This window comes from Delphinus delphis, chromosome X (assembly GCF_949987515.2).
Source record: "Delphinus delphis chromosome X, mDelDel1.2, whole genome shotgun sequence".
NCBI lineage: Eukaryota > Metazoa > Chordata > Mammalia > Artiodactyla > Delphinidae > Delphinus > Delphinus delphis.
The window spans coordinates 18,506,734-18,530,487 of record NC_082704.1 but is presented as its reverse complement, the minus strand read 5'-3'; the positions used below and the strand labels follow the sequence as shown (position 1 = coordinate 18,530,487).

Sequence of the window (23,754 nt, the reverse complement as noted above, 5' to 3'; positions counted from 1 at the left end):
AATCCTCCACACATATTGAGATGATTTAAAATCTTCCCTTACTAGAAATAGAGACACAGATGTAGAGAACAAATGTCCGGACACCAAGAGGGAGGAAGTGGTGGGTTGAATTGGGAGATTGAGATTGACATATATACACTAATATGTATAAAACAGATAACTAATAAGAACCTTCTGTATAAAAAAATAAATAAAATAAAATTTAAATGATAAAAAAATAAATTTAAAAAATAATAAATAAATAAAATAAAATCTGCCTTTACTCCATCCTGAGGATGTTTCTAGTCTCTCATCCTCAGTAGATACACCCCCATGCTGCTTCCAAGCTTCTCTTCCTAACATACAAGTCTGATCACATCGCTGTCCACAGCCAAATGTTCTATGACCACCCCCACCACCTTCAAAATAGTCCAAACTCCTTAAATCATAGTGTAAAAGGCCTTTTGTAATGGCCCCATCCATCTTCCCAGACTCATCCACTGCCACTCTACCCAAATACCACAAGCTCTACATTCCCTTCTTTCACACCTCTGCTTCACTGAAGATGTGGAACACCCTTCCCTTCCTTTTTCTCATGGTTTACTCCTACACATTCTCCCGTGCTCACCTCAAACATCATCTTTGTGAAGACTTCCCCAACTCCCAATCTCTCAGCATATCACAGCACTATCACAGTGACCTGCAACTATTCCTCCTCACTGTACTGTGAGCATCTACAAGGCAAGGACTGTTGTCTTGTGCATCTTTGTATACCCAGCCCATAGGACAATTCCTGACAAACAGTAAATACTCAACAATGTGTGCTGAACAAGTGAATGAATGAATGACAAATGATTATGCAAAATGTTATTCATATACAATATTAAGTTACTTCACATTAATTTGAAGATTTGTAACTCACCCTGTTCCTTGAGTTTGGCCAACAGTTTATCAAGAACTACCATTTTACCACTGTTGCTAACAATGTGCTCATCAGTGGTATACGGTGGACCAGGTTCAGCACCATCAAACAGGTAAGGGTGATTACAACACTTTCGAAGCTGCATCAGAATGTTTAAGAGCCGCATCTTGTCCATTTTGCCAGCAGAGTTTAGAACATCAATATCTTTCATCAGGATTTTTGTATACCTAAAATTTTAAACTATAATTAATCATCAACTATTATAAAGGCTTAATGCCATCAAGAAATGTCCCTTTGGAAAAAAAATAATGTCCCTTTGGTGATCTGCTTAGATTCCTATTTAAAGAAAAACAAAAAGATTTGATTTGAGACTAAATTTGATCAGCAAAACCAAAAAATAGTGACGATCTGAATATTTTAACTTGTATGTTGCCTATAAACCTATTTCCTCCTGCTTTATCCATTGCTAAAAATTGCCATCAGCTGATAACAATTCAGACAACTACATCTGATAATTATTAATATTTAATAACTACAATATTTGCTGAAAGTTGGTATCTGGCTTTTACTTGTTTGAGTTAAAAACAATTGCAATTTCTTATACCTGTCTTCATAGGTCATTTTTTTCTGATCCTATAAACATTTTTATTGTCTTTTCTAGACCTTCACCCAGGAGAAAACAGACCTACATATCCACCTGGACAGTAATAATATTTAATTATAACGACGGCCAACTTGTACTGAGTGCAAGTGCCAGGTATATGAATCATCTTGTTACATCTTTACAACTCCAAGGTAAGTACTAGGGTCACTGCCATTTTACAGATGGAAATTCAGGCAGCTAAAAGAAGTGAAACAATTTATTCAGAGCCACAGAAAGGGACAAAGCGAGGGTTTGATCTTAACGTCTGAGTCCAGAGAAATATACTCTTTACCACTCCTCTATACTGGCTTCAATAATAGAGAAGTCACTGTATATTATAAATTATCTAATTTTATTTATATAAGCAACACTTTGCTTCTCTTAGTAGCATTATTACATTACTAACATGTTTAATTTTATGTTTAAATTTATGATTCCTTGTGACTCCTCTTGTCAATTTCCTGCTCTGCTTGTATTTATCAATACAAGCTTGCTTTTTTCATTGATGGAAAAAGCAAGAATAACTAGCAAATGTGCCGGTGACATTATCCCCTTTAACCCTAACATCCTTATAAGCTAAGTATTATTACCCCCATTTTACAGAAGGGAAACTGAGATTACATAACTTGTCCAAGCTAAGTAGCTATTAAGAGGCAAAGCACTGACTCAAACACAGGTCTATAGACTCCAAGGCCCATGCTCTTTCCTAAAGGTTAAATAAAATACTCATCAATTTTCTATTAAAATATCTGAACTACTTAACTTGGCATTTAAACATAAAAATGTAATTTTTGAACTAAAGGCACAACTGAACCACTACAAAGCTTTTTTTTTTTTTTTCCCGTACGCGGGCCTCTCACTGCTGTGGCCTCTCCTGTTGCGGAGCACAGGCTCCGGACGCGCAGGCTCAGCGGCCATGGCTCATGGACCCAGCCGCTCCGCGGCATGTGGGATCTTCCCGGACCGGGGCACGAACCCGTGTCCCCTGCATCGGCAGGCGGACTCTCAACCACTGTGCCACCAGGGAAGCCCACAAAGCTAATTTTTAATAAATAAATTCTAATGGAAATATAATAGCTCACCATTCTCGCTGCATTTTACTCAATCCCAAGTAAATCTTGATTTCCTTTTTAGGAGGCAGGCTCTTCTCTACATCAGTTTTTATACGCCGTAACAAAAATGGTTTTAAAACCTAAAAAGTGAGAGTTTTTATAAAAGTTTATAAAACATTCAATATTATAAACCATTTATTTCATTGACAACACCCTAATGTGAAATTTACTTCCCACTGTATAATCTGAAAAACACTACCAACACCAGTTGCCAACTTTCTTGGTAAAAAAGAACCAAGTAACGGCCCATTACAGGCTCAGAATAGGGGACCTAAATTAGACATTCATGATTTGATGGCAGAAAAGACATTAAAAATTAAGACAGTAAGATTATTGACTATTGAAAAAGTACAAAATATACTTTTTTAAAAAATCTGCTGTCATACAATATTTTTAAACCTGAGAGGAAATCTGAAGTCAGAGTATGGATCCAAGAGTCTCTAAAAGTGAAACAAAAATTCAAGCCATTTAAAAATGGTTAACTATATGAATGAGGAGAAAATGGTTCAATGTTAAGGAAGATACGAATGAAAAGAGAAAAAACATGAAACAATCAGTGTATACCTGCAAGGCAAATTCTATCACAAGAAAAAAAAATCTCTAGAGCACCTGCAATGTGCCAAATACTACACCATGAACTTGATAGAGTATTAAATCCTTACAATAAATCTTTGAGGGAAAGGCAATTATTTCAATGTTAGTAATGTCACCAAAGTCACCTTGCTAGTAAGTGGTAGAAGCAGAAATCAAACCCAGATCAGGCCGATTCTACATCCAGCTCAGTCCCTGATTAGCTGTTGTGAGCTGGGCAAGTTCTTTTAACTTTTCCAAGCCTGTTTCCTCATCCATTCATCCAAAACATATAGATTTATGGTATTTGTGTATGCCAAGCATTTTTAAATGGGGATAAAGACACCTAGTTTCAAGGCTTCTGTGACAATTTGTGGTAGTACATGTGTAGAGCTTAACCACAGTAGACATCGGTAAACTGTGGCTATTATTACTAGAGATCCATGGGAGGTAAGGAAAAGGGAAGTGTAAACGAAGACTTCTGGTTTCCTGCTTGGGCCTCTTAAATTTGTCTAAGTGCCATTTTTAAGAGTTTCAACTGACTGTGAGACATTTAGGCAGAAGACTCAGAAGGCAGTGGGATATGTAAGTCTAGAGCTTAGGAGAGAGACAAGGAGAGAGAAATTTGGGAGTTATAAGTATAGAGGTGGTAGCTGAAACTATGGGAGTGAACCCCCAGGGAGAGCACATATGAAAAAGGAAGCCAAAGACAAAGCCCTATGAAACACTAAACTTTCAGGGACAGAGAAAGAAAAGACCATGGTTGGGACTGAAAAGAATAGCCAAAGAGGTAAGAGAAAATCCATCCCATACCCCAGACACTAAACAGAAAGCTCTTAAAGCAGGAGTGGTTAGCGGTACTAAATATTACAGAGACGCTAGGGCACTGACCAAAAGGTATACCCTGAACTAAGTAACTGAAATCACAAACACTTGTTAAGTAAGTTTCAATTGTATTTAATGGATAAACTCTAGTGGTCAATGGATTCAGGAGTGAATAGGACCCACCAGAGACAGAGTAAACATTCCCCAGAGTTGACCAAGTTCGTGCTATCAGAGGCCCAGTTGTACTACAACTTGTGTTACAAGATTCTTGGAAGATTTGTCTTCTACTCCTCTGCATTCTTGCAATAAATTCCCTATTACATAAGGTCATTTGTTTCTGGACTTGTTCTGTTTAACTCTAAATAAATATTTACATAAAGCATGATGACTGTTAGGGCTTCAAGTCAATAAATGTTTAATGAGCAGTTACTCTGGACCAGGCACACAGGGCACAATGTGGTGGAAAATAGACAGGGTCTCTGCCACACCAAGTTTACATTTTTCCAGGGTAGGGGGAGAGAGGGAGAAGTGGACAATACATGGGTTTTTTTTTTTTTAGTATTATCTGTAAAGAAAGATTGAGACTCTCATTAAAAACAGCAGACAAAAAATAGCAAATGCATCTATACCCACTTCCTCACAAAACTCCACTAAGCCAATTAAAATTATAGATGTACATTTTTAAAAAGAGTGAATAGGGACTTCCCTGGAGGTCCAGTGGTTGAGACACCACACTTCCAATGCAGGGGGCAGAGGTTTGCTCACTGGTCGAGAACTAATATCCCACATGCCGCATGGTGCGGCCAAAAAAAAAAAAAAAAAGGAGCAAATAGGAGATTTGGTGGTGGAGATAGAGGGGATAAACTAAACTTTCAAATAGCTTAGCCATCAAGGTAATAAACCAGAATCACAGCTCGAGAAGGACAAAGCGTTGAGGGAGTACTGTTCTGTGTATGTGAGATGGGGGCATCTAAGTGTGGGTTAGGATTTAATAAGGGAGATAATTGAGCATATTTACCTGTTGAAGGAAAAGAGCCAACATGGAAGGAGAGGTAGAAAATTCAGTCAATAAAAAGGATAAATCAAGGGGAAAAGTCCATAAGGAAACAGGAAAAGATGAGATCCAGGGTTCACGTTGGAACAATTAGCCATTGCTGGGAGAAAGACCTCTTCCACTCAAACAGAGGTAACACAGATGCAGATATCCTTGGAAGATGGATATCCTTGAAGGAGTTCCTACCTAATGTCTTCTATTTTCTCTTTGAGAAAGGAATGATGGTACTTGCTGAGAAAGGAGGAGGGCAGGGAACACCTGGGTTAGAGGTCTTGGGGAGACTGGGGAAAGTCTGAAATAGCTGTTCTAGGAAATGAGAAAGAATGCTGAGGAAGGCCATGTTGAAGGATCACCAACATCATCAAATCCCAGCTTACGTTAGGGAACATGAAACTGTAGTGGCTCCAACCTGTACAGTGGGTGTAATCTCCTTTATCAGTGTTGAGCAGCCCCAGTACAGAGCAGGTCACTCTGCTAGTAAGTGGTAGCAGCAGAATTCAAACCCATAGGACAGTTACATAATTCCAGTTTAGGGCTTTTAGGGCAGAAATGGCAGATCAAGAGAGCAAGGGAGTTTGAGATATTGGCAAAAAAAAAAGTGGTTCAAGTGATAGAACATGGGCTCATTGCTGGATACAGAAAATGTAACAGAAATGGTCTGACAGATGGGGGTAAAGCAGGAGTCCAGGCACTGGATATCTCTGTGAGATAACAGGACAGATACAAATGGAGTAATATGAGTGAAAGAGAAGGATACAAGAAGCTGTTAACAAAGAAGGGGAAACTGGTGTTCAATGAATGTGAGGGGGTCACCTGGTAATGAGTAGATGACAGAGAAAAGAATGGACGGAGGATGGACTTGCAAGATAACTTGAGCCTCAAAGGAAGAGTTTTACACATGACAGTGGAGAAGCAGTGGTTTTGAAATGGCATTGGGGAACTAAGAGAATACTGATGCAATCTCAAGGACCTGTGGGGTACGGGAGAGTGAACAGCCTCTATGGGAGAGAACCACATTATCCTGGGGAGAGAGCCAAAGCAGAAGAGCTGTTCCATAGAGAAGCTGAGGATACAGTGGGAGTTTGCCTCCCAAAGAGGCTATTAGAAAAGTCGAGAGGGAAAAACACTAAGACTGAGCCCAGAAGCAAATCCACAAGTTCAAACAGATTCTATAGCAGCTTGTTTTCTAGCTCAGTTATATATATATAATTACTAAATTTTCCTGTCTGCTATTACTTACTGCGTGAAGTCTTTCCACAAGTTTTTGATCACCAAGACAATTTTTAGTGTCAAACCAAGAATCAAAGTCCTGTGGAGGGGTGAAAATTCTGCAGTAAGTGCACAGTTTTTTTTTTAATAAATGCAGTATTCTATAAATTCTTATACAACTCATATAGCAATAATTCATTTTAAAAGCACTGTAAAAATATGTTAACTGTGATGGCCAATATTATTTACTTCTGAAAACAGATAAAATACTGGAGCAGTTAACAAAATCTGAACTGCATTATAGAGGCACTCCATCAGCAGGTTTTCCTTAAAAAGCTTTTATTAGGCTTCCCCATACCATAGTAGCATTGTATCCAGTTAAAAGGAGTAGGAATAAGAATAAAAAATCGAAGACATGCTAATGAAAATGTTAATCAAACAGTAAAAATGAACAAAAGCAAGATAAGGTATACAAACCAATAGATAGCTGAACTTGGTACTTTTATTATCAATTAATATCAGTAATGAGGAAAATCAAGCTCCAAAGTCCTTAAATCATTCAATTCTGTTTGCTGCACTAGCATAACCTTATGTTAATGATAAAAACAGTATAAATCATACATTTACAAAATATGTTGCTTTTCACATCACATATTATAAGCTCTTTAGTACTCACCAAATGTTAATACCTGCAATAATTAAAGATTATTTCAATGACTCCACCTGCCAAACTAGTATGTAGAAAACCCTTCCAATTTAATTAAAAGAAAATTTAGAAAGCACTATTCTGAACTCAGTCTACCTTATGTCATAAGTTGTGGTAGCAATGTTATTATATAGGCAAAGTTTAACAGGCAGGATAATCTCAAAGAAAAGAAACATTATTTCTCTAAATATCCCCGTTTGAAAAAATTTCTACTTAAGAGCACCTTTCTGAGAAAATCAAAACACAAATAAAGAATTACAAATGAAAAAGAACTATCAATTTCAATCTACATTCTATGCTTTGAAAACAGATGTCTGTGAACATAAGAAAATTACACTTAAAACGTATGACAAACTTACATCTGCAGAATTAAAGACATCAGGCAATAAAAAGTTGAGTAGTGCCCAGAGTTCATGCAGGTTATTCTGCAAAGGTGTTCCAGTTAGGAGCAAGCGGTTAGTTGACTTGAACTCACGAACAATCTCTGAAAGCTAGAAAAATAATAGTTACGTCAACATTGTTTTATTTATTAGAATGTTCATCAGTTCTTCATCCAACCCAAGACATGTTTTGAATAAAATAAAACTTGAAAATTAATTTTCTGTGGCAAAATATCCTGGTTCAGGTGACATTGCCACAGTGAAGCACAACTGAACAAAATATTCTAGGCATTTCTACACTTACAAGAATGCAGATCATAGTCACACCTGAGACCGTTCCCCCGCTTTAAAAAATTTATTTTTTCCATTTTGGGTCCACAGAAACAGTCAGAACTCTATGGAATTCAGGCTAGTCACTTTATACAACACTATCGCCTTCTCCCTGCCAATCATGTTCGTCCATCATGCCTAGCCAACTTCTAACTTGGCCTGGTCACAATTTTTAAGCACCACACTTGAGCCCATTTTCCCCGAATATCTTATATTAACTTTCTAAATATAAAACCACAAAAATTAAAGCACAAAAAGTATAAAAGAACAGTAATCTTATCAATAAAAATGCACATTTTTATAGTGCTCTTAAATTAACAATTATTCTCTAACATGCGTCCTCTTATCGGGTATTAACTCTAATTTGAAAAGCACCACCTGGTGATTTTGCTTCAGTTGTGTCCCTGGTTCTCCCAAAGCAGCCCAGTGATCCAAAGAGAGGTTCATCATAATAATTGACGCTTTTCCTACTGTTGATGGAGTTGAATGGCAAGAAATGTTGGTATTTTTCAATGTTAACACCACACTCTAATTCACACAAGTCAGATAATTCTAGGAAATGATTTTTTTCTAATCCATATGAATACACGTAAGGTAGCTCCTCAAAAAATAAACCAATGCAAATGACATTTATACACCAAATATTGCCAAAATATTAAAATACTGTAGCATAACAGAGTTACTTAGGCTGCAACAGTGATAGCTAATGAACACCTAATTTTCTTTACATAAAAACTGGGCTCAATTTTCATTTGTCTTATATTCAATCATTTAAACTTCAAAATCATTTTAAAAACTGATTTTCTTTCACATTCTGTGAATAAAATCACAACCTTCTATCACTTTTTTAATTCTGAATACAGAGAAGTAAACAAACAGAAATTGTAGTTAAAAGAAAACTTTAATAAAGATGTTGAGAACTAGCTTACCTTAGATTTTTCATTCTTTATTCTGTGAGCCTCATCGATGACTAGGTATCGCCAGTGAAACTTTTTGAATACAGATTTTTCTTTAATTACCATCTCATAAGAAGTAACACAAACATCCCACTCTCCTGGCATCATTTCATCACGAATAAAAGCAGCCTGATGCAAAATAAAGTTCCTTATATTAGAATATGTTGACAAGATGTCACAGAATTAAAGCATCAACAGACTATTAAGAATTCTAAGAGACCCTTGGAATCATTCGGTCTCATCCATTTTACAGATAGGAAATCTGAGGCCCAAAGATACTTTTGTGGTCAATTATCTGTATGACATGCTAATATTTTTCATCAACAAAAGAGAAGCAAAGGCTTCCGTTAAACGAGTACAGCATATTCAATGAACCGGAGAAGTTCATATCACCAGAAGATGACAATTACTAGGCTCTCTCTTCATACCACAAAGGATCAAAAGGACATGGGCAAAGGAACTACTTTCTGAATACCATACTCTTACCAAAATCCAAGCATTACCAACATGATAGCACTTCGATAAATGGAAAAAGCTCAACATATATGAGTGATTCCAACCTTTTGAGATCTCTTGTATGTCTCCTTCACTTTCTAGCAGGGATGAGTCATAAATTTTGTTAAGGGGTCATGAAAGCCCATTAATGTTTTTGTGAAATTCCTGATGTTATGAGACTACAAATGTGATTTTATAAAGGGGACTTGCTCTCTCTCGGTACATGAGTCTATTTAAAACAGTGAGACTATTTAAAACTATTTTTAAATCTTCATAGGCAGTGGCCAATGTGGTAGCCAAGTTGATTGAAAGCATTTTTAACTTGTATTAACTGAATTCCAGATTATTTTTTATTACAGATCAAAATAAAACCACAAAGGTTAACAGGGAGCAGCAAAATCTACATTGAGAAGGGACTGGTTAGTACTGTAAATCTGAAGTTACAGTGCATAAACAAAATTGACTGTTCACTGCAAAGTCATTATTTCATAAATTCAGTTATGCATCAAATACGCGAGGGACTCTTTCAACAAATATTCAACGAGTGCCCACTATGTATAAAAGAATTGCCTGGACTGAAGTAGAGGATAGATAAAAGGCCTTTGTAGATCTCAGCTGCTCCCTGGGAAGTGGTATTCAAAAAGTTAATTAAGACATTAGGGAGTTAGAGGCAAAATAAAAAGAACCAGGGTGCCAGACCCTATTTAGTCCTGCATATACCTTACCCTTATTTGATTTTGTGAAATACTCAGTTTAATGGTTCCTCGTACAGTTTCATAGAACATACACATATTTTAATTTAAATTAGCTCTTCTTTGAAATTTGTGTAACTACTTGATAGTTTCAGAATTAAATATCTTGATAGAATATTAAATAAGGATCACATAATCCAAAAGTTCTCATATTATAGGTGACAAAAATTAAGGCCCTTTGAGATTCATTCAACACCACAGTCAGTAGCAAAGCCAGAATTAAGACCAGATCTCCTGTTTCCATGTCCATGACCTTTGATGCCTCTGGAGTGTGAAAGGAAGGGGTCAAAAACTATGTTTAGGAATCATACCTCTAAATACTTCAGGACTACATTAGCTTCAAACAGGATCAGGATTTTCTCTAATAATTTCCTACCTCAATTAAATACCTACTGTAGCCTACATCAAATACTTTATTACCAAAATACTGACCTCATAAAGTGTTTACAGAAGGCCAAGAAAATAGAAAGATCCAATATATCTATCCCATGTGGTACAAAGGCTCAAATCTGTCTATAAATAATGATCTGGATTTTCTCTACACATAATGACATCAATCTTTAAGTGCTGCATATGGCACATTAATTATTTATGTAATTAACAATTACTGGTTCTCAAACTCTTTGACCATGGCCCACAGTAAAATTGTATTTTAGGTCGCAATCCAGTGTATACATACATGTTTGAGGGCGTGTATATAGAAAGAAGCAATACATATCCTCAATGCTACTTTCTACTCTGTTCTATCTCAATGTTTTAAAAAACTGTTGTCACCACCCACTAAACTGAACCCCAACCCATTAATGAGTGGCAATTTGCAAAACATTGACTTTGAAGGTTAGTTTTCATGATTAAGAAGTTTTCGAAGTGTCTAGAAGAATTTCAACCTCCCATGGGGTAGAGATAGGGCAGTCACCAATTAAATACATCCACTCTTTCTTGAAAACTCCCAGAGACACTTCATGAAACCCTTGGATTCCACATAATATAGTCGAAAACCACTGACATACATTTTTACTGAGACATGATGACAACACAAGCCTAGATATTTCTCAATATCTATGACCTTCAAGAATAATTCCAGGGACTTCCCTGGTGGCGCAGTGGTTAAGAATCTGCCTGCCAATGCCGGGGACATGGGTTCGAGCCCTGGTCCGGGAAGGTCCCACATGCCGCGGAGCAACTAAGCCCATGCGCTACAACTACTGAGCCTGCGCTCTAGAGCCCGCGAGCCACAGCTACTGAAGCCCGTGCACCTAGAGTCCGTGCTCTGCAACAAGAGAAGCCACTGCAATGAGAAGCCCCCGCACTGCAATGAAGAGCAGCCCTGCTTGCTGCAACTAGAGAAAGCCTGCACACAGCAACGAAGACCCAACGCAGCCAAAAATACATACATACATACATACATACATAAAACGAATAATTTCAGCAAAACAAATCAATACTTAAGAAATACAAAATTTTATAAGAAATGGTATTACATAATAGCAGCAATCAGAAAGATTTCTAAGTGACTAATTTGCTACTGCGAAATATTAGGCATAGGGAAGAATCAAGCCTGTAATTCTATATTTATGAGCTCAGTATTTCAATATTTAAATTATTTATAAGCTAAATTTAAATAACTTTAAGTAATTTTTCTTCAAGCAAAATGATAAGAATAAAATCACATAATTCATTATGCTACCATTCTTTTGAGGATATCTTTTGATAACCTATCTAAATATGTAAAATAGAATAAAGCTTTACTCTAAACTATGTTCTCTGGAGGCAAAATAAAGACCAAGTTTAATCATATGCTTTCTAAACTGATTATTCATTTTGGTATTTTTGCATAATTCATTATTTTTAGATTAATTCAACAGTCCTAAAATAATTGTAGCCTACTAGATTGACAAATAGCTACTTTAAACAAGAGCCCAGAATTTCTGATATTATCTAAGAATGTATGCACACATGTATTTTTCTATTCAAAGATCAAAACTGAAAGCTGTGTCTATGCATAAACACAAAACACAAGGCTCTCTGTACAAAGAGAAAAAGTTCCATTCATGTGTGTGTGCATGTGCATGTGTGCGTGTAAACAAGTCAAAGTCAAAAGTAAAAAATTTAAACAAAAAAATTGAAATGCAAATTGATACATTTTTGGCATCAAAACAGCACAAATGATAGAATCACTGAAAAGATAGACTGTCAATAAAGTAAGATTTTTAAAAATAAAACATCACTTAAAAGTGCAATTCAAAATGCTTAGGTTAATGAGCTAGTTAAAAGTAAATGCCAATAAGCATAATAATGGGTTTTCTGTTATGAATAGGTAACACATCTACCTCATAGGAGTGTTGTGAGAATTAGCTTAATTAATATATAAAACGCACTTACAAAAGAGCCTAACAAAGAGTAAGCACAACTTAAGTGCTATTTAGTAGTAGCAGTCAACTCGAATGTCTTTTATAGCAATAAAACTTAACCCCAGAAATGATGTTATCCTCGATTGCCTTTTGAAACCTGTTTCTCACTTACTCTCGCATCCTTGTCTCCAACGAAACAAATAACACGAAGAGATGGGACCCATCGCTTAAATTCATTCATCCAGTTGTGTAAAGTCGACTTTGGAACTAAAACCATGTGAGGTCCAGGAATGTTTCGGTAATGTTTCAGGTAACCAAGCAAAGCAATTGTCTGTAAAGTCTTACCAAGGCCCTGCGTTATCATCACAAGGAAAAGAAAGCCATAAACATTTTTTATTTAATGAAACATTTGTTAGTAGCAACTTTACAGAAGATATTTGCCAACTATCTCACATAGGGAAAAGTTAAAAGACTTTTTTTTTAAATGAATAAACATTCCAATTCAATACTTACCCTGAGCACAAAAAGAAGCTAAGAACTTGCAGTTAGAAAGTTGCTCAACAAAGCAATTTTCTATTTAGGAGACTTTTACTCCTAAAGGAGCAAGCAACCTATATTATTTTTTCTACTAGTTTGCAAAATTAGGAATTTCGTGTATTTCACAAAAACACATTTCCTTTATCAGCCTGCTTAGATACCGGTCTTTCTTTCCCATTGACCCCAACATTATTACAGCCCAGACATGAAATATTCAGACTATGCATTTCAAGGGGCATGTAGCTCTATACTTGCATCTCACACCCTTGAAGACCTAATGAATCATAAAAGAACAGAACATAAATGAACTTTGCAGCCAGAAAGGACTGTAGAGATCACCTAGTCCAGTGGACTTTTTAAAAAATAATATACTGAACACCCATGAATCCACTACCTAACCTATGGGAAAGAGAACTATGTCCTATGCTGTATGACCTTTCAAAACAGTTTCTGGCTTTATCGCTATACAAGGTATACATTGCTTTTATAAACCTAAGCTTAAAGCTATTTTTATAGCATTCATCCTATCTGATATTTCACTTATGAGATGAGTTTTATGGATGTTATGCATTAAAATCTTAAAATGTTTATTCTCCTTAACCAAGTAAGTGCACTTCTAGAAATCCTATGGAAATAATTTGAGAGGTGCAGAAAAACTAAATTACAAGGGTTCTCATAACAGTATTATTATATATCAAATATATACATATATATCAGTCAACATATACGATATACATATATAGAATATATACTATCAACCAATCCATATGACCAGCAATAAGGGAGGAAATGAATAAAATTATGGAACCTCCCTAGGATTAATTATTATGCAGTAATTAACAATTATTCTTACCAAAATGTTTTAATTGTGTGGAAAATATGTATGAATGTGAAGAAATCAGAATACCAAATCATATATAACACGACCTCAACTATGCAAAATAAATACAACCAGAGGAAAAAGACTAAAAAGAAATATGCCAAAATGTTAACTATGGTTATTTCGAGGTAACAAAATTATAACTTACTTTTAATTTTTTCTCAACTTTTTTCCAAATTTTCTATACTCGAAGTATCTTTCCCCTTTTTAGTAATTAAAACATAGCTGGTGTCAGCATAACTTCAATAGGAAGGATCTTTAGACAGGCTGCAGCCAAGAGGAGCGTGAGGCAAACCCTGATCTTTCTCTTGTCCAATTAACTAAGCTCCTCCCTGTCTGAGCTGACTGTAGTTTCCAACCCAGAATACTAAATATAAGGAGCTACAGACCCTTGATTTAAAGGACTTGCCACACACCTAACAATTGCTTAGCCAGGGATGAGTACCTATGGGACTGACTACTACACTACAAGCTATAGAGCATCGATAGTCATGTGGCCCATATGGATATGTGATTGTAAATATGGCTCCAGAGTCACATATATGAGTATCACTGCCCTCTCTTAAATCCCACCTTATTCATTTGGTCTTAAAATGCCAAACCAGGTCTTCATACACTCCTCTGACCTGATGAATTAGCATCTTAAATGGCCTTACTTTTTCTCTTCGGTCTTTTTTTTACACAGTCTGCCCTCAAAATCCACAGGTTTCACATCGGGCATTTAACCAACCACAGATCAAAATCTGTGGATGGCAAACCGCGGATACAGAGCGCCCAACTGTACTATGCCATTTCATATAAGGACTTGAGCTTCCATGGATTTTGGTATCCCTGGGAGTCACAGAACCAATCTCCCTCGGACATGGAGGGACAACTGCATGTCCATCATTCCTTAGCTCATTTCCTGACTCCCAGCTGGCACTCTACTGTCAAGACTCAACAATGCTCTTCACTTTTTTGTTCCTCACACTTTCTTTGATCACACATGGAGGCATTTACATTCACTCATGCATACATTCATTCATTTAGCGTTTGGTTTCTATCGCCACCTCATTCCCAAAAGGATTTCAGGTAGCCTACAATGAAAACATGGAACATAAATTAATGGTCAAAAAGAAATAAAGAGGGGCCAAGGAAAGTAAGACTAAAAGCTAAAGGATAGGAAAAGGCACAAAGGACACAATGGGCAGACCATTAAAAGTTACACTGATGCTCCATTTTGGTATTCACTAGGGCTCTGAGCTTCCTGGAGGCCATAGTGCAAACATGAACAAAAGTACAAGGAGGTTTTTTTTATACCATCTGAGAAAATCTCACTAAGAATTTTGTGGCCTGTGAAAGTATATGTTCTAGAGGTTACTTAAAGAAACAATTCTAGACTTCACAAATGCCTTTTATGTTATAACTAAATAAAACAATTAGCCTCCAAACCCCAGGGGGGAAATTCAGCTCAGGTATTTCAAATTTACATAAAATTACTGATAACTAAGAATGTGTTTTAAGCTACCAACTCCTTACCATTTCATCAGCCAAAATACCATTGACTCCATTTTCATACAAAGAGATCAACCAGTTCAGTCCTCGAATCTGATAATCTCTCAGTGGTCCTCCTTTCACATCTGAAAAAAAAAAATCAAGGCTCTCATAATTTCATTAATACAACCAAGTAAAATTTTCTAAAACTAAACTGAAAACAAAAAACACCAACATGATGAAGTACTTACATGAAGGTGACACCTCAAATCTAACACACACGTTAGATGTTTTCCGACTCTCCGAGAGCAGCTCTTCATCTTCTTCTTGCTCTGTGCGCCTGTGACGGTAGCTGAAATGAAAAAGAAATACCTTCGTATTCAACCCAAATGCTAAGGTGTCAATTAAGTCAGTATACACTGTTAATATCTTTTATGAAAAAAGAAGGGTTATCTAGAGTCTTGCTTAGAAGTTGGTAGAACCAGCCTACCTTTTTATTGATTGACTTCTACTGAGATAAGAAATATTGTTGCCTCCAAAACATACTTACACTGACAATAACCATATTTTTTGAATATAAAATCACACTGAATAAGTGAAGAAGGAAGGGAAGTACGAAGGGAGGTAGAAGGGGGGCAGGAGGAAGGGAGGGAAGGAGAGAGGGAAGAAAGTAGAGAGACAGATGCCAACATACTCTCCAACAGAAATTAAGCTCTGCTTGTCATCTTTCTTTATTCGAGGGCGTCCCAATTTCATGTTCAGAGGAGATGTTGGAGATTTCTGTGCTGAAGGTTGAATGAAATGTGCAAAAAGTTCTGTCTGCTTCAGTAAAAATTCAAATCTCTTTGCTCGATCTGCTTTCTAATTTACAAGACAAAAGAAAAAGTAATGATTTCTTTTTGTGTTCATTCAAAATTTAACAAATACTTATATTGCACTTAATTTGTACTATGTTCTAAGCACTTTAAACATACTAACCCATTTAATTCTCTTAATAAACCTATGAGGTAGGTACTAGTATTATCCCCATTTTACTGATGATAAAACTGAGGCACAGAGAGGGTAAGTAACTTGCCCAAGTTCCCACAGCTAGTAAGTAGCAGAATTTGAAAATGGTATTTTCAGATGGTTTGAGTAGAAGCCAAGTGATCCGACAGACTTAATAAATGACTCAATAAGAAGTACTCTGCTTAAAGAATTGGGGTCAAAAGGCAAATCCTGAATGGTTTGGAAAGCCAACCAAGAATTTTCAAGCTTCATCTAGAAACAATTTAAATCTTAGAATACAGTGTCATCTTGTCTCAAAATACTTTCAATGTCATGGTACAATACATTTCTCTCTTCAAATATAGTGATCTGGAAAACTGTGTTTTATGCTATGAGTATATAAAGTTTCTCCCGAAAGTGAGGATTTGGAGAAAAAATATACACACACACATATATAAGTGAAATAGTTGATATATGTTAACAATTAAAAATCGACCAAAGGTAAAATAGAGAGCTAGTGGGAAGCAGCCACATAGCACAGGGAGATCAGCTCGGTGCTTTGTGACCACCTAGAGGGGTGGGATAGGGAGGGTGGGAGGGAGACGCAAGAGGGAGGAGATATGGGGATATATGTATATGTATAGCTGATTCACTTTGTTATACAGCAGAAACTAACACACCATTGTAAAGCAATTACACCCCAATAAAGATGTTAAAGAAAGAAAGAAAGATCGATATATAATTTCTCAATACATTTTAAAAGGTCATATAGCTTATACCAATAAATGCAATAAAACTTTTTTCACTAAAAAAATCCTAAAAGATCAAGATAAAGAAAAAAACCAAGGTGATTTTTAAATTCCCAGTCACTTTCTGACCACAGGGTAGAGAACATTTGATTACCAATGAAGGATGCATAATTAATAACATCAGAATCTTACAAGAATTCATTAACATAAATATAAGAATTAGACAAATACATTCAGACCAGTAGCTGGAAGGAGGCCAAAACCTTTCCATTTTATGTTATCCTCACTGGAATGTTGTTTTTAGAGTTGTTAAAACATTAACTGTCTACGTTAGATGTGGCCTTAAACATTAAGGCATGGAGTTTTGTAAAATCACCATGAACAACCAAAAAATGTACTTCATCTCTACTAATTTTTATAATATTACTTCAAAAACAGCCCCTTGACCAAAAAACAATCAGTTCTAACTGCCTATTAATTTCTCTTTTCAGTTAACCAAGTTCACTGGTTTTGAAAGATCCCAGGGCATAAAAGTCTAGTTAAAATTAAAGCTAAAATATGGGTTTTAGTGACTAAAAATTAAATAATTAAATGTAGAGCAAAGCCATAGGTGGGTGTAATTATGGTTATACTGCTTAAGCATGTAATATTTTCATACATTGGGCAAATAGCCTTCCCTCAGGAAAATGTATTACCATATTACATGTTTCATAATGTGCAGCATTCATTCACACATCCAGAGCAAGGAGAGAGGGAGAAGAAAATACCAGGCTGGTTTTGTGACCTGCTTTCTCTCAGCCATATTGATATTTTATCCACTTACATTTTCACTTCGTGGATAAAATATTTCTAGCATAAAACACCCTATTATGGGGTAAAGAGTGCTAAACAAAAGTGAAGAGATGTGCCTTCCAGTCCCAACTATTCCATATCATTTCTCTGATACTTTATTTCCTCATCCGAAAGTGAGGAGATTCATTTATCCATCAAAAATCTATTATGGTGGATGATATATTAAATTACTTTTCAATTCTAAAACCTATGATTCTGTATTCACTAAACACATATATTTTTTAATCTTTCACATGTCCTCTATACAAATCAACTACTGTATTCACTATCCTAGCCAAGAACATATTTACCATTTTCTCTTCATATTCTGGATCCATTTCCTTTTCAGATTTAGAAGCTTTAGCAGCAAGTTTGAGTTGAAATGGAGAAAGGATTTTCTAGAATTTCAAAGAAAATAAATCATCAAATTGCAAAGCAAGGTCAACATTCTCATTTGAAGAAAGTAAAAAGTAATTAAATACTAAATAAATAAATCAACATGGGCCATGCCTGGACCAGTGATGAGAGCATGCCATGAACAGGGCTTATGATTAATCCAGTTCTGTGCACCTGAGGTCCAATTAAAAAAAAATCCGAAGAATTGTGAAAGCCAGCGAAATAACATTAATTAAAATAAAAACCAAAAGGTGGGAAAATGAGCCTTTTCACCTACTGTCTAATTTAAAGTGCAAGAAAGTGTATAACCACCAAATAGGAGATTTAAAATCTAGACTATTATCAACCACAAACCAAAGAATTCAAGGAAAGTAAATATTAATTCTCAGAAACACTTCTTAATGTAACAAGCCAAACTTTCAGAAGAAAAGACTGTGGTTTGTTCCTGAAAAGATATGATTTTTTAATATTGTTTTATATTCTAATTAGAACATTCAAACTGTTTTATGTACTGCAGCGCAATCATTTATATTTAAAATAATGAAATAGTACAGTTTCAAACTTTTGGTTTATGTTAATTTTCTCCTACTGGAAAGAAAACCTTTTAAAACTATTTATAAACACGAATATTTTGTAGAAGCAGTTTCTCAGGGCTATTAACTATTAACCTTTGATATTTAAAAAAACTGTAATTTAGTGAAAAGTAATATAAATCAGCTACTTTAAAATACTGAAATTATCTAGGGGGTTATCTCATACATCCTATCCTTTATAAAGACAAAGCTGGTACTTGTAAATATAAATAGATATATAGAATACACCTCCTTCCCTGTAAGAAATCAAGAAATAAAATAATAAAAACACAAATCTACCCATTAGTACCAAAGTGGAGAGTATTCCAGTTTTAACACAGACTGCAAAGTCAAAACACAAATCTGTTTGTGAAAACTAAAGAAATTATGTCCATTTGAGCACGGCTTTTGACAGCCTGTTCCTGAAAACTTAGGTCATAAATCAACACAAGAATGTGATCTTAAACATAAGAAAAACATGGCTCCAGTAGTTAATAAATGTTTTCTAACATTTACTAAAATTTCTATTTTGAGGAAATCCAGACTAAGATTATGGAATCTGACCCTGGTCAGGGTTCTCCTTTGGAGCACTGATCAGATATTTTTCAGTTATTCTTAGCCCAAACAACAGCCATCTTGATTTACAGCATCTCATATGTATGTATGTGGGATGTTCTGAATGTAATTCTGGATGGATGAGAATAGAAACTACTAAAATGCCCTCAATACCACACTTTCAAACTGTCACATACACTAGAAACCCTATTTTATTTTCAAAGCAACAAGGAAAATTCGATAACAAAATCCACACCTTTATCATTCCCTGAAAAGCTAAATGAAATCTAGTTTTCAAGTTTCAAAATTACTTTCCCTCACATACACAAGTATATATCTAATAATGTGGGATACAAATTTCACTTATAGAAAATTAAAGCTTTATTATTAGAAAAACATTTTACTCTTTACTTTTTTGCTTACCTTGTGGTAGAATACCATAAAATTTTAATTATATGCTAATTAAAATTCCTAACCTTGAGCATTGCCATTAAAAGCTGTAGGTAATTACTTAATTGGCACTATCTTCCACAACAAATTTTAAAATACCTACCTTCTAAGCCTTTCCATTTGTGTCTGTGTATGTTTTCACAAATAAACCCTCTCATACAAGAAAAGATAAAAGGTGACTAAGATATTCTAATGAATTCCTTATGGATTTTATCATCTGGTAGTCTAGATGCCATGAGAATGCAGCACAAGGTCACCAAGATGCCCTGTCTTAAAGACCATGACCTTTTTCTTGACATTTTCATTACCAAAAATACCAACTCTAATTTTCACAGCGTTAGGTTATCCAACTGTCACTTAAACCAAGGAAGTTCAAGAACCAGAAGGTAAGCAAAAATACCCTTCTGTAGCTAAATGTCACAAGATAATCCACTCTCATCTACTTTATGCATCACGAAAATGCTCTCATTCAGAGCCTACTTTCTTTTATTTGATACGCAATTCCAGCAAGTTTGATAATCTGGCTTCCCATTCTACAGAGAATAAAAGCTGCAGCAAATGACTTGGGAACGACCACTAGAAGAAGGCATGCTGGCAACAGCAAGAAAGGATGGCAGAAGCCCAGGACTAAAACTTAAGTTCCATTGCGCTAACAGCCCTTCTGCTTGGTGTTCAGGTTATCTCCCTCTCCCCGCTGGATCCCTTGTATTTTTGTATTTTGCAATTGTTTTAAATGAAAGGTTTTGTTACATCTATGTTCTTTATCATAAACCCATTCTTTCTGATGAAAGTAGATGAAGTGTCTAAAAAGTGATAGTTAGCCTGACAATTGAGGGAGGAGACTGAAAAATTATGAAAAAATCAACACAATACCAAAGTGTCTGGGAGGTGGTTATTTGAGGGGAAACAACCTCCTAGGTCTCAAATGCCTTTGTATCACTGTCAGAGTACAATAACTGGCGGACATGAGAAAAAGGTATTTAATCTGCACTTTTAGGACACCATTTAAGGCATCAAGGCAGTGTGTAAATATTTAGACTGGAGGGAGGTACCGATTTACTTTATTTGAAGCAATGGTACAAATGAAAGCACTCAAATAGATGTTTTGGTACTACTCAGAGTTTTAAGGAAAAATTAAAAAAGATGTAGTGACTAAATCAGTGAACTTCAGATATCCAGAAAGTTCCTTCCAGGCAGCACCTCATTTCCCTACGCTGAGCGGACAGATGAGATACTATTAGTGCAATTTCTGATCAGGCCACAGAGTTGTAGTAATATATATGCATCAACTCTCTGATTATACAGGATTTTTATTGATTCCCAGTCTCTTCACAATTCAAAAAATTTATACACCCTGGAAATTCGACAACCTTTACTGCCATACAAAAGACAGCGGAGCACTTACATTAACCCCATCTAGGGAATAAAAGGCACCTAGATGCACTCCTGAATTTCCCAACATTGATTTATACTGATGCTCGGTATTTGGCCCAGCTTTAATCATCAATATTGTCTTACCGATCCAAGTACCACACAGATCCTAATATGCGTATGTTTTCTATGGTTTTCACTTAGCATTACAATCGTCCTTCTGTTTAGTCAACCTTGTAACAGTAAAATATGTCACTGAAGCAACTGCTGAATTTAAAATTACTCTAATTCGCGGCGAAAGGTGTTAACTTCCCTCAATAGCTTTTCATTTGGTCATATAGTACCATATAATGATCCAGACAAAGCCACTGGAGATCTCTAAAGCATAATTTTAATTACCTACGGTTTTTTTTTAATTGCGATATGTCTACTCGTAAACGGAAAAAAATCCAGCCATGAAAGATCCGTTCCACAATTTTATTATACATCAAAAATCCTTATGCCCCATCCTATTTTTTTAATCTCAATTTTTTCAACGAGTTTCATAGTTTTATTTGCACGTCTCGGCCCATATGATATATGCCTTATGGAGATAATATATATTTTTCTGGATCTGGCTTTAATAGGTGTCAGAGCCGTCCCCTTACGTACATTAGCAGCAGTTCATCCTGGCGACGCTGAGTTTAAAAAAAATTTTTTTTTTAAACCTGCGTGTGTCCAGGAGCCAGCAGCGCCCACTAGGAAAGGGAGGCGGAAGCCTGGAAGGCTTGGGGCCGGATTGGGGGACCATTTGGGTGGCCCTGGAGTGAAACACTATACCGTCGGGGGCGGGGCAGGAGAGGGTGAGGGTGCACACGTTGGAAATTTTCCTAAGCCAGCGTCCACCGTGCCTCAGTTTGGGGTTTGGATTGGGAGGGGGCGGGGGTACAACGCTGAGAGCTCATTTTCTCGGGGTGACACCCCCGCCTAACTCAGCAGGCGGGGACCAAACGAACAAGGGATGATTTTTTTTTTTCCCTGCCACCCAAGGGGCCGACATTGCCAATCAAAGAAATAAAAGTCTCTCCTATCGTCCTCCGCCTTCCAACCACCGGCACCTGGAAATTCAAATTTCAAAAAAAATAAGCCCCCAGCAAAACCCCTTTTGCGCGAGTGTGGGATTGAAGGGCCCAGATTTCCCAGGCAGAGGCCGACGGGAAGGGGGGGGAGAGGGAGCGAGCGAGAGGAGAGGGAGAGGCGGAGGCTTTTTCCTGCACGGCCCCATCCCCCACCCCGTTACCCCAGTTCCGGGAACGCGAGGCGGGCCGGGGGCTGTGGAGGGGCTCCCCAGCCCCCAAGTCCCGGGATAACGGGCACCCGCCGCCCCGCGCCGCGCCCGCGCCCCGCCCCCGGCCTCCAGGAGGCGTAAAGGGAAGGGGGAGGGGAGCGAATGCTAGACTGTTCCGCCGCCCCCACCCCGCGCGCCCGCCGCCCCCAGCCCAGCCGAGCTCCGCGGGTACCTGTCGGCGCCCAAAGGTCAGGGTTTGGGCCCTCGGAGGGGCCCGGCGCAGAATTTGTCCACCGCACACACACCCCCTTCCTATTTACCTCCTTCTTCTTCTCGCCCTTCTCCTTGGCCACGGTGGCTTCGGTGGCCGCGGCGGCCGCTCCCTCCTCCTTAGAGGTGGACGGCCCCGGCTGCTCGTCTTCTATGACCACAATCGTGGCGGTCGCATCAGAGGCTGCCACGGTGGCTGCCACTGCGGCGGTGTCCGGCTCCATGGCGTTGGAGCGGGAACGAGGAGGGGGACGAGCAAGGGGACGAGGGCTCCTGGGCGGCGGCAGTGGCTGCACTGGAAAGAGCTAGATGGAGCAAGGGTGGGGAATCACTGGCTTCCAACCCCTTCACTCGGGCCCCCCTTCTTTAAATAACCCTCAACCCTGCCCCACTTCCGTCCACCCACCCTACGTCATGGCCTCCCCCCGTCACCCTCCCCCCTTCCTCCACCCCCCCCTCAACGATCGCGAGACTCCCCCTCCCCACCCGGAGCCCGGGCCGGCACCGCACGACCAACTGTTGCCTGAGCGTGGGGCGCGGACAGGGGTGGAGGCGGGAACCCACAGCCCGCGGCCCCCTAAAAATCTCCTTCCCCACACGCCCCCAACAGTCAGCCTCAGCTCCCCTCGCAGATGTGTGCAGAAAGAATCCTCTTCCCCTTAAATCTGCTCTTTGTACCTCGGGGCGCTCTCCCCTTCTTGCACAAAGAACTTTTCCTCTGCTTATAACTGTACTGTAGAAGGTCTGTCTCACCATTTGCAAAGCCCAGAACCCCTCTGGGGACTTCCCTTTCCCAGGTCCCCAAAGGGGGACTGGTGGTGCTCTTCCCACCTTCGTAAATTCTGCAGAAGCACAAGCACTCCTTCAATCTCTAGATTGCAGCTGCAAACATTCACTTACAAGGCAAAGCGTGACCTGGGTTTTACGTATATTCGCTCTGTTTTCCAGTCTGATACCTCTCGGATGGCCAATGTGCAGGAGCCCTTCTTTTGCCTTCACCACTGAATTTTAAAAGTCCTGGGGATCAAGGTCAAGGTCCCCACAGAACCTCGGGCAACTCATGGTAGGTGCCTAATACTAATAATTGGGTTGAGTTATTGTGTTTTTTTGTGTATTTTATTCGTATCCCCGT

The 23,754-nt window shown here is 37.8% G+C and overlaps 1 protein-coding gene across 6 annotated transcripts in view; it reads right to left on the bottom strand.

Annotated features, from left to right (window-relative positions):
• The window catches only part of SMARCA1 (SNF2 related chromatin remodeling ATPase 1), a 69,507-nt gene extending 46,357 nt beyond the window's left edge, over positions 1-23,150 (bottom strand). For 2 of the 6 annotated variants that reach the window (XM_060003044.1, XM_060003045.1), the window contains exons 1-11: positions 22,673-22,960; positions 18,053-18,139; positions 15,869-16,035; positions 15,426-15,526; positions 15,220-15,320; positions 12,457-12,636; positions 8,660-8,815; positions 7,380-7,511; positions 6,346-6,414; positions 2,627-2,736; positions 902-1,128 (exon numbers count right to left, since the gene is read on the bottom strand). In XM_060003044.1, the coding sequence (XP_059859027.1) occupies positions 902-1,128; positions 2,627-2,736; positions 6,346-6,414; positions 7,380-7,511; positions 8,660-8,815; positions 12,457-12,636; positions 15,220-15,320; positions 15,426-15,526; positions 15,869-16,035; positions 18,053-18,139; positions 22,673-22,846 (1,504 nt within the window). In that variant the 5' untranslated portion in view covers positions 22,847-22,960. Of the gene's footprint in view, positions 1-901; positions 1,129-2,626; positions 2,737-6,345; positions 6,415-7,379; positions 7,512-8,659; positions 8,816-12,456; positions 12,637-15,219; positions 15,321-15,425; positions 15,527-15,868; positions 16,036-18,052; positions 18,140-22,672; positions 22,961-23,108 lie in introns of those variants that run through there. The other 4 variants (XM_060003046.1, XM_060003047.1, XM_060003042.1 and 1 more) reach the window with 3 other exon arrangements.
• Between the last annotated feature and the right edge of the window lie 604 nt (positions 23,151-23,754).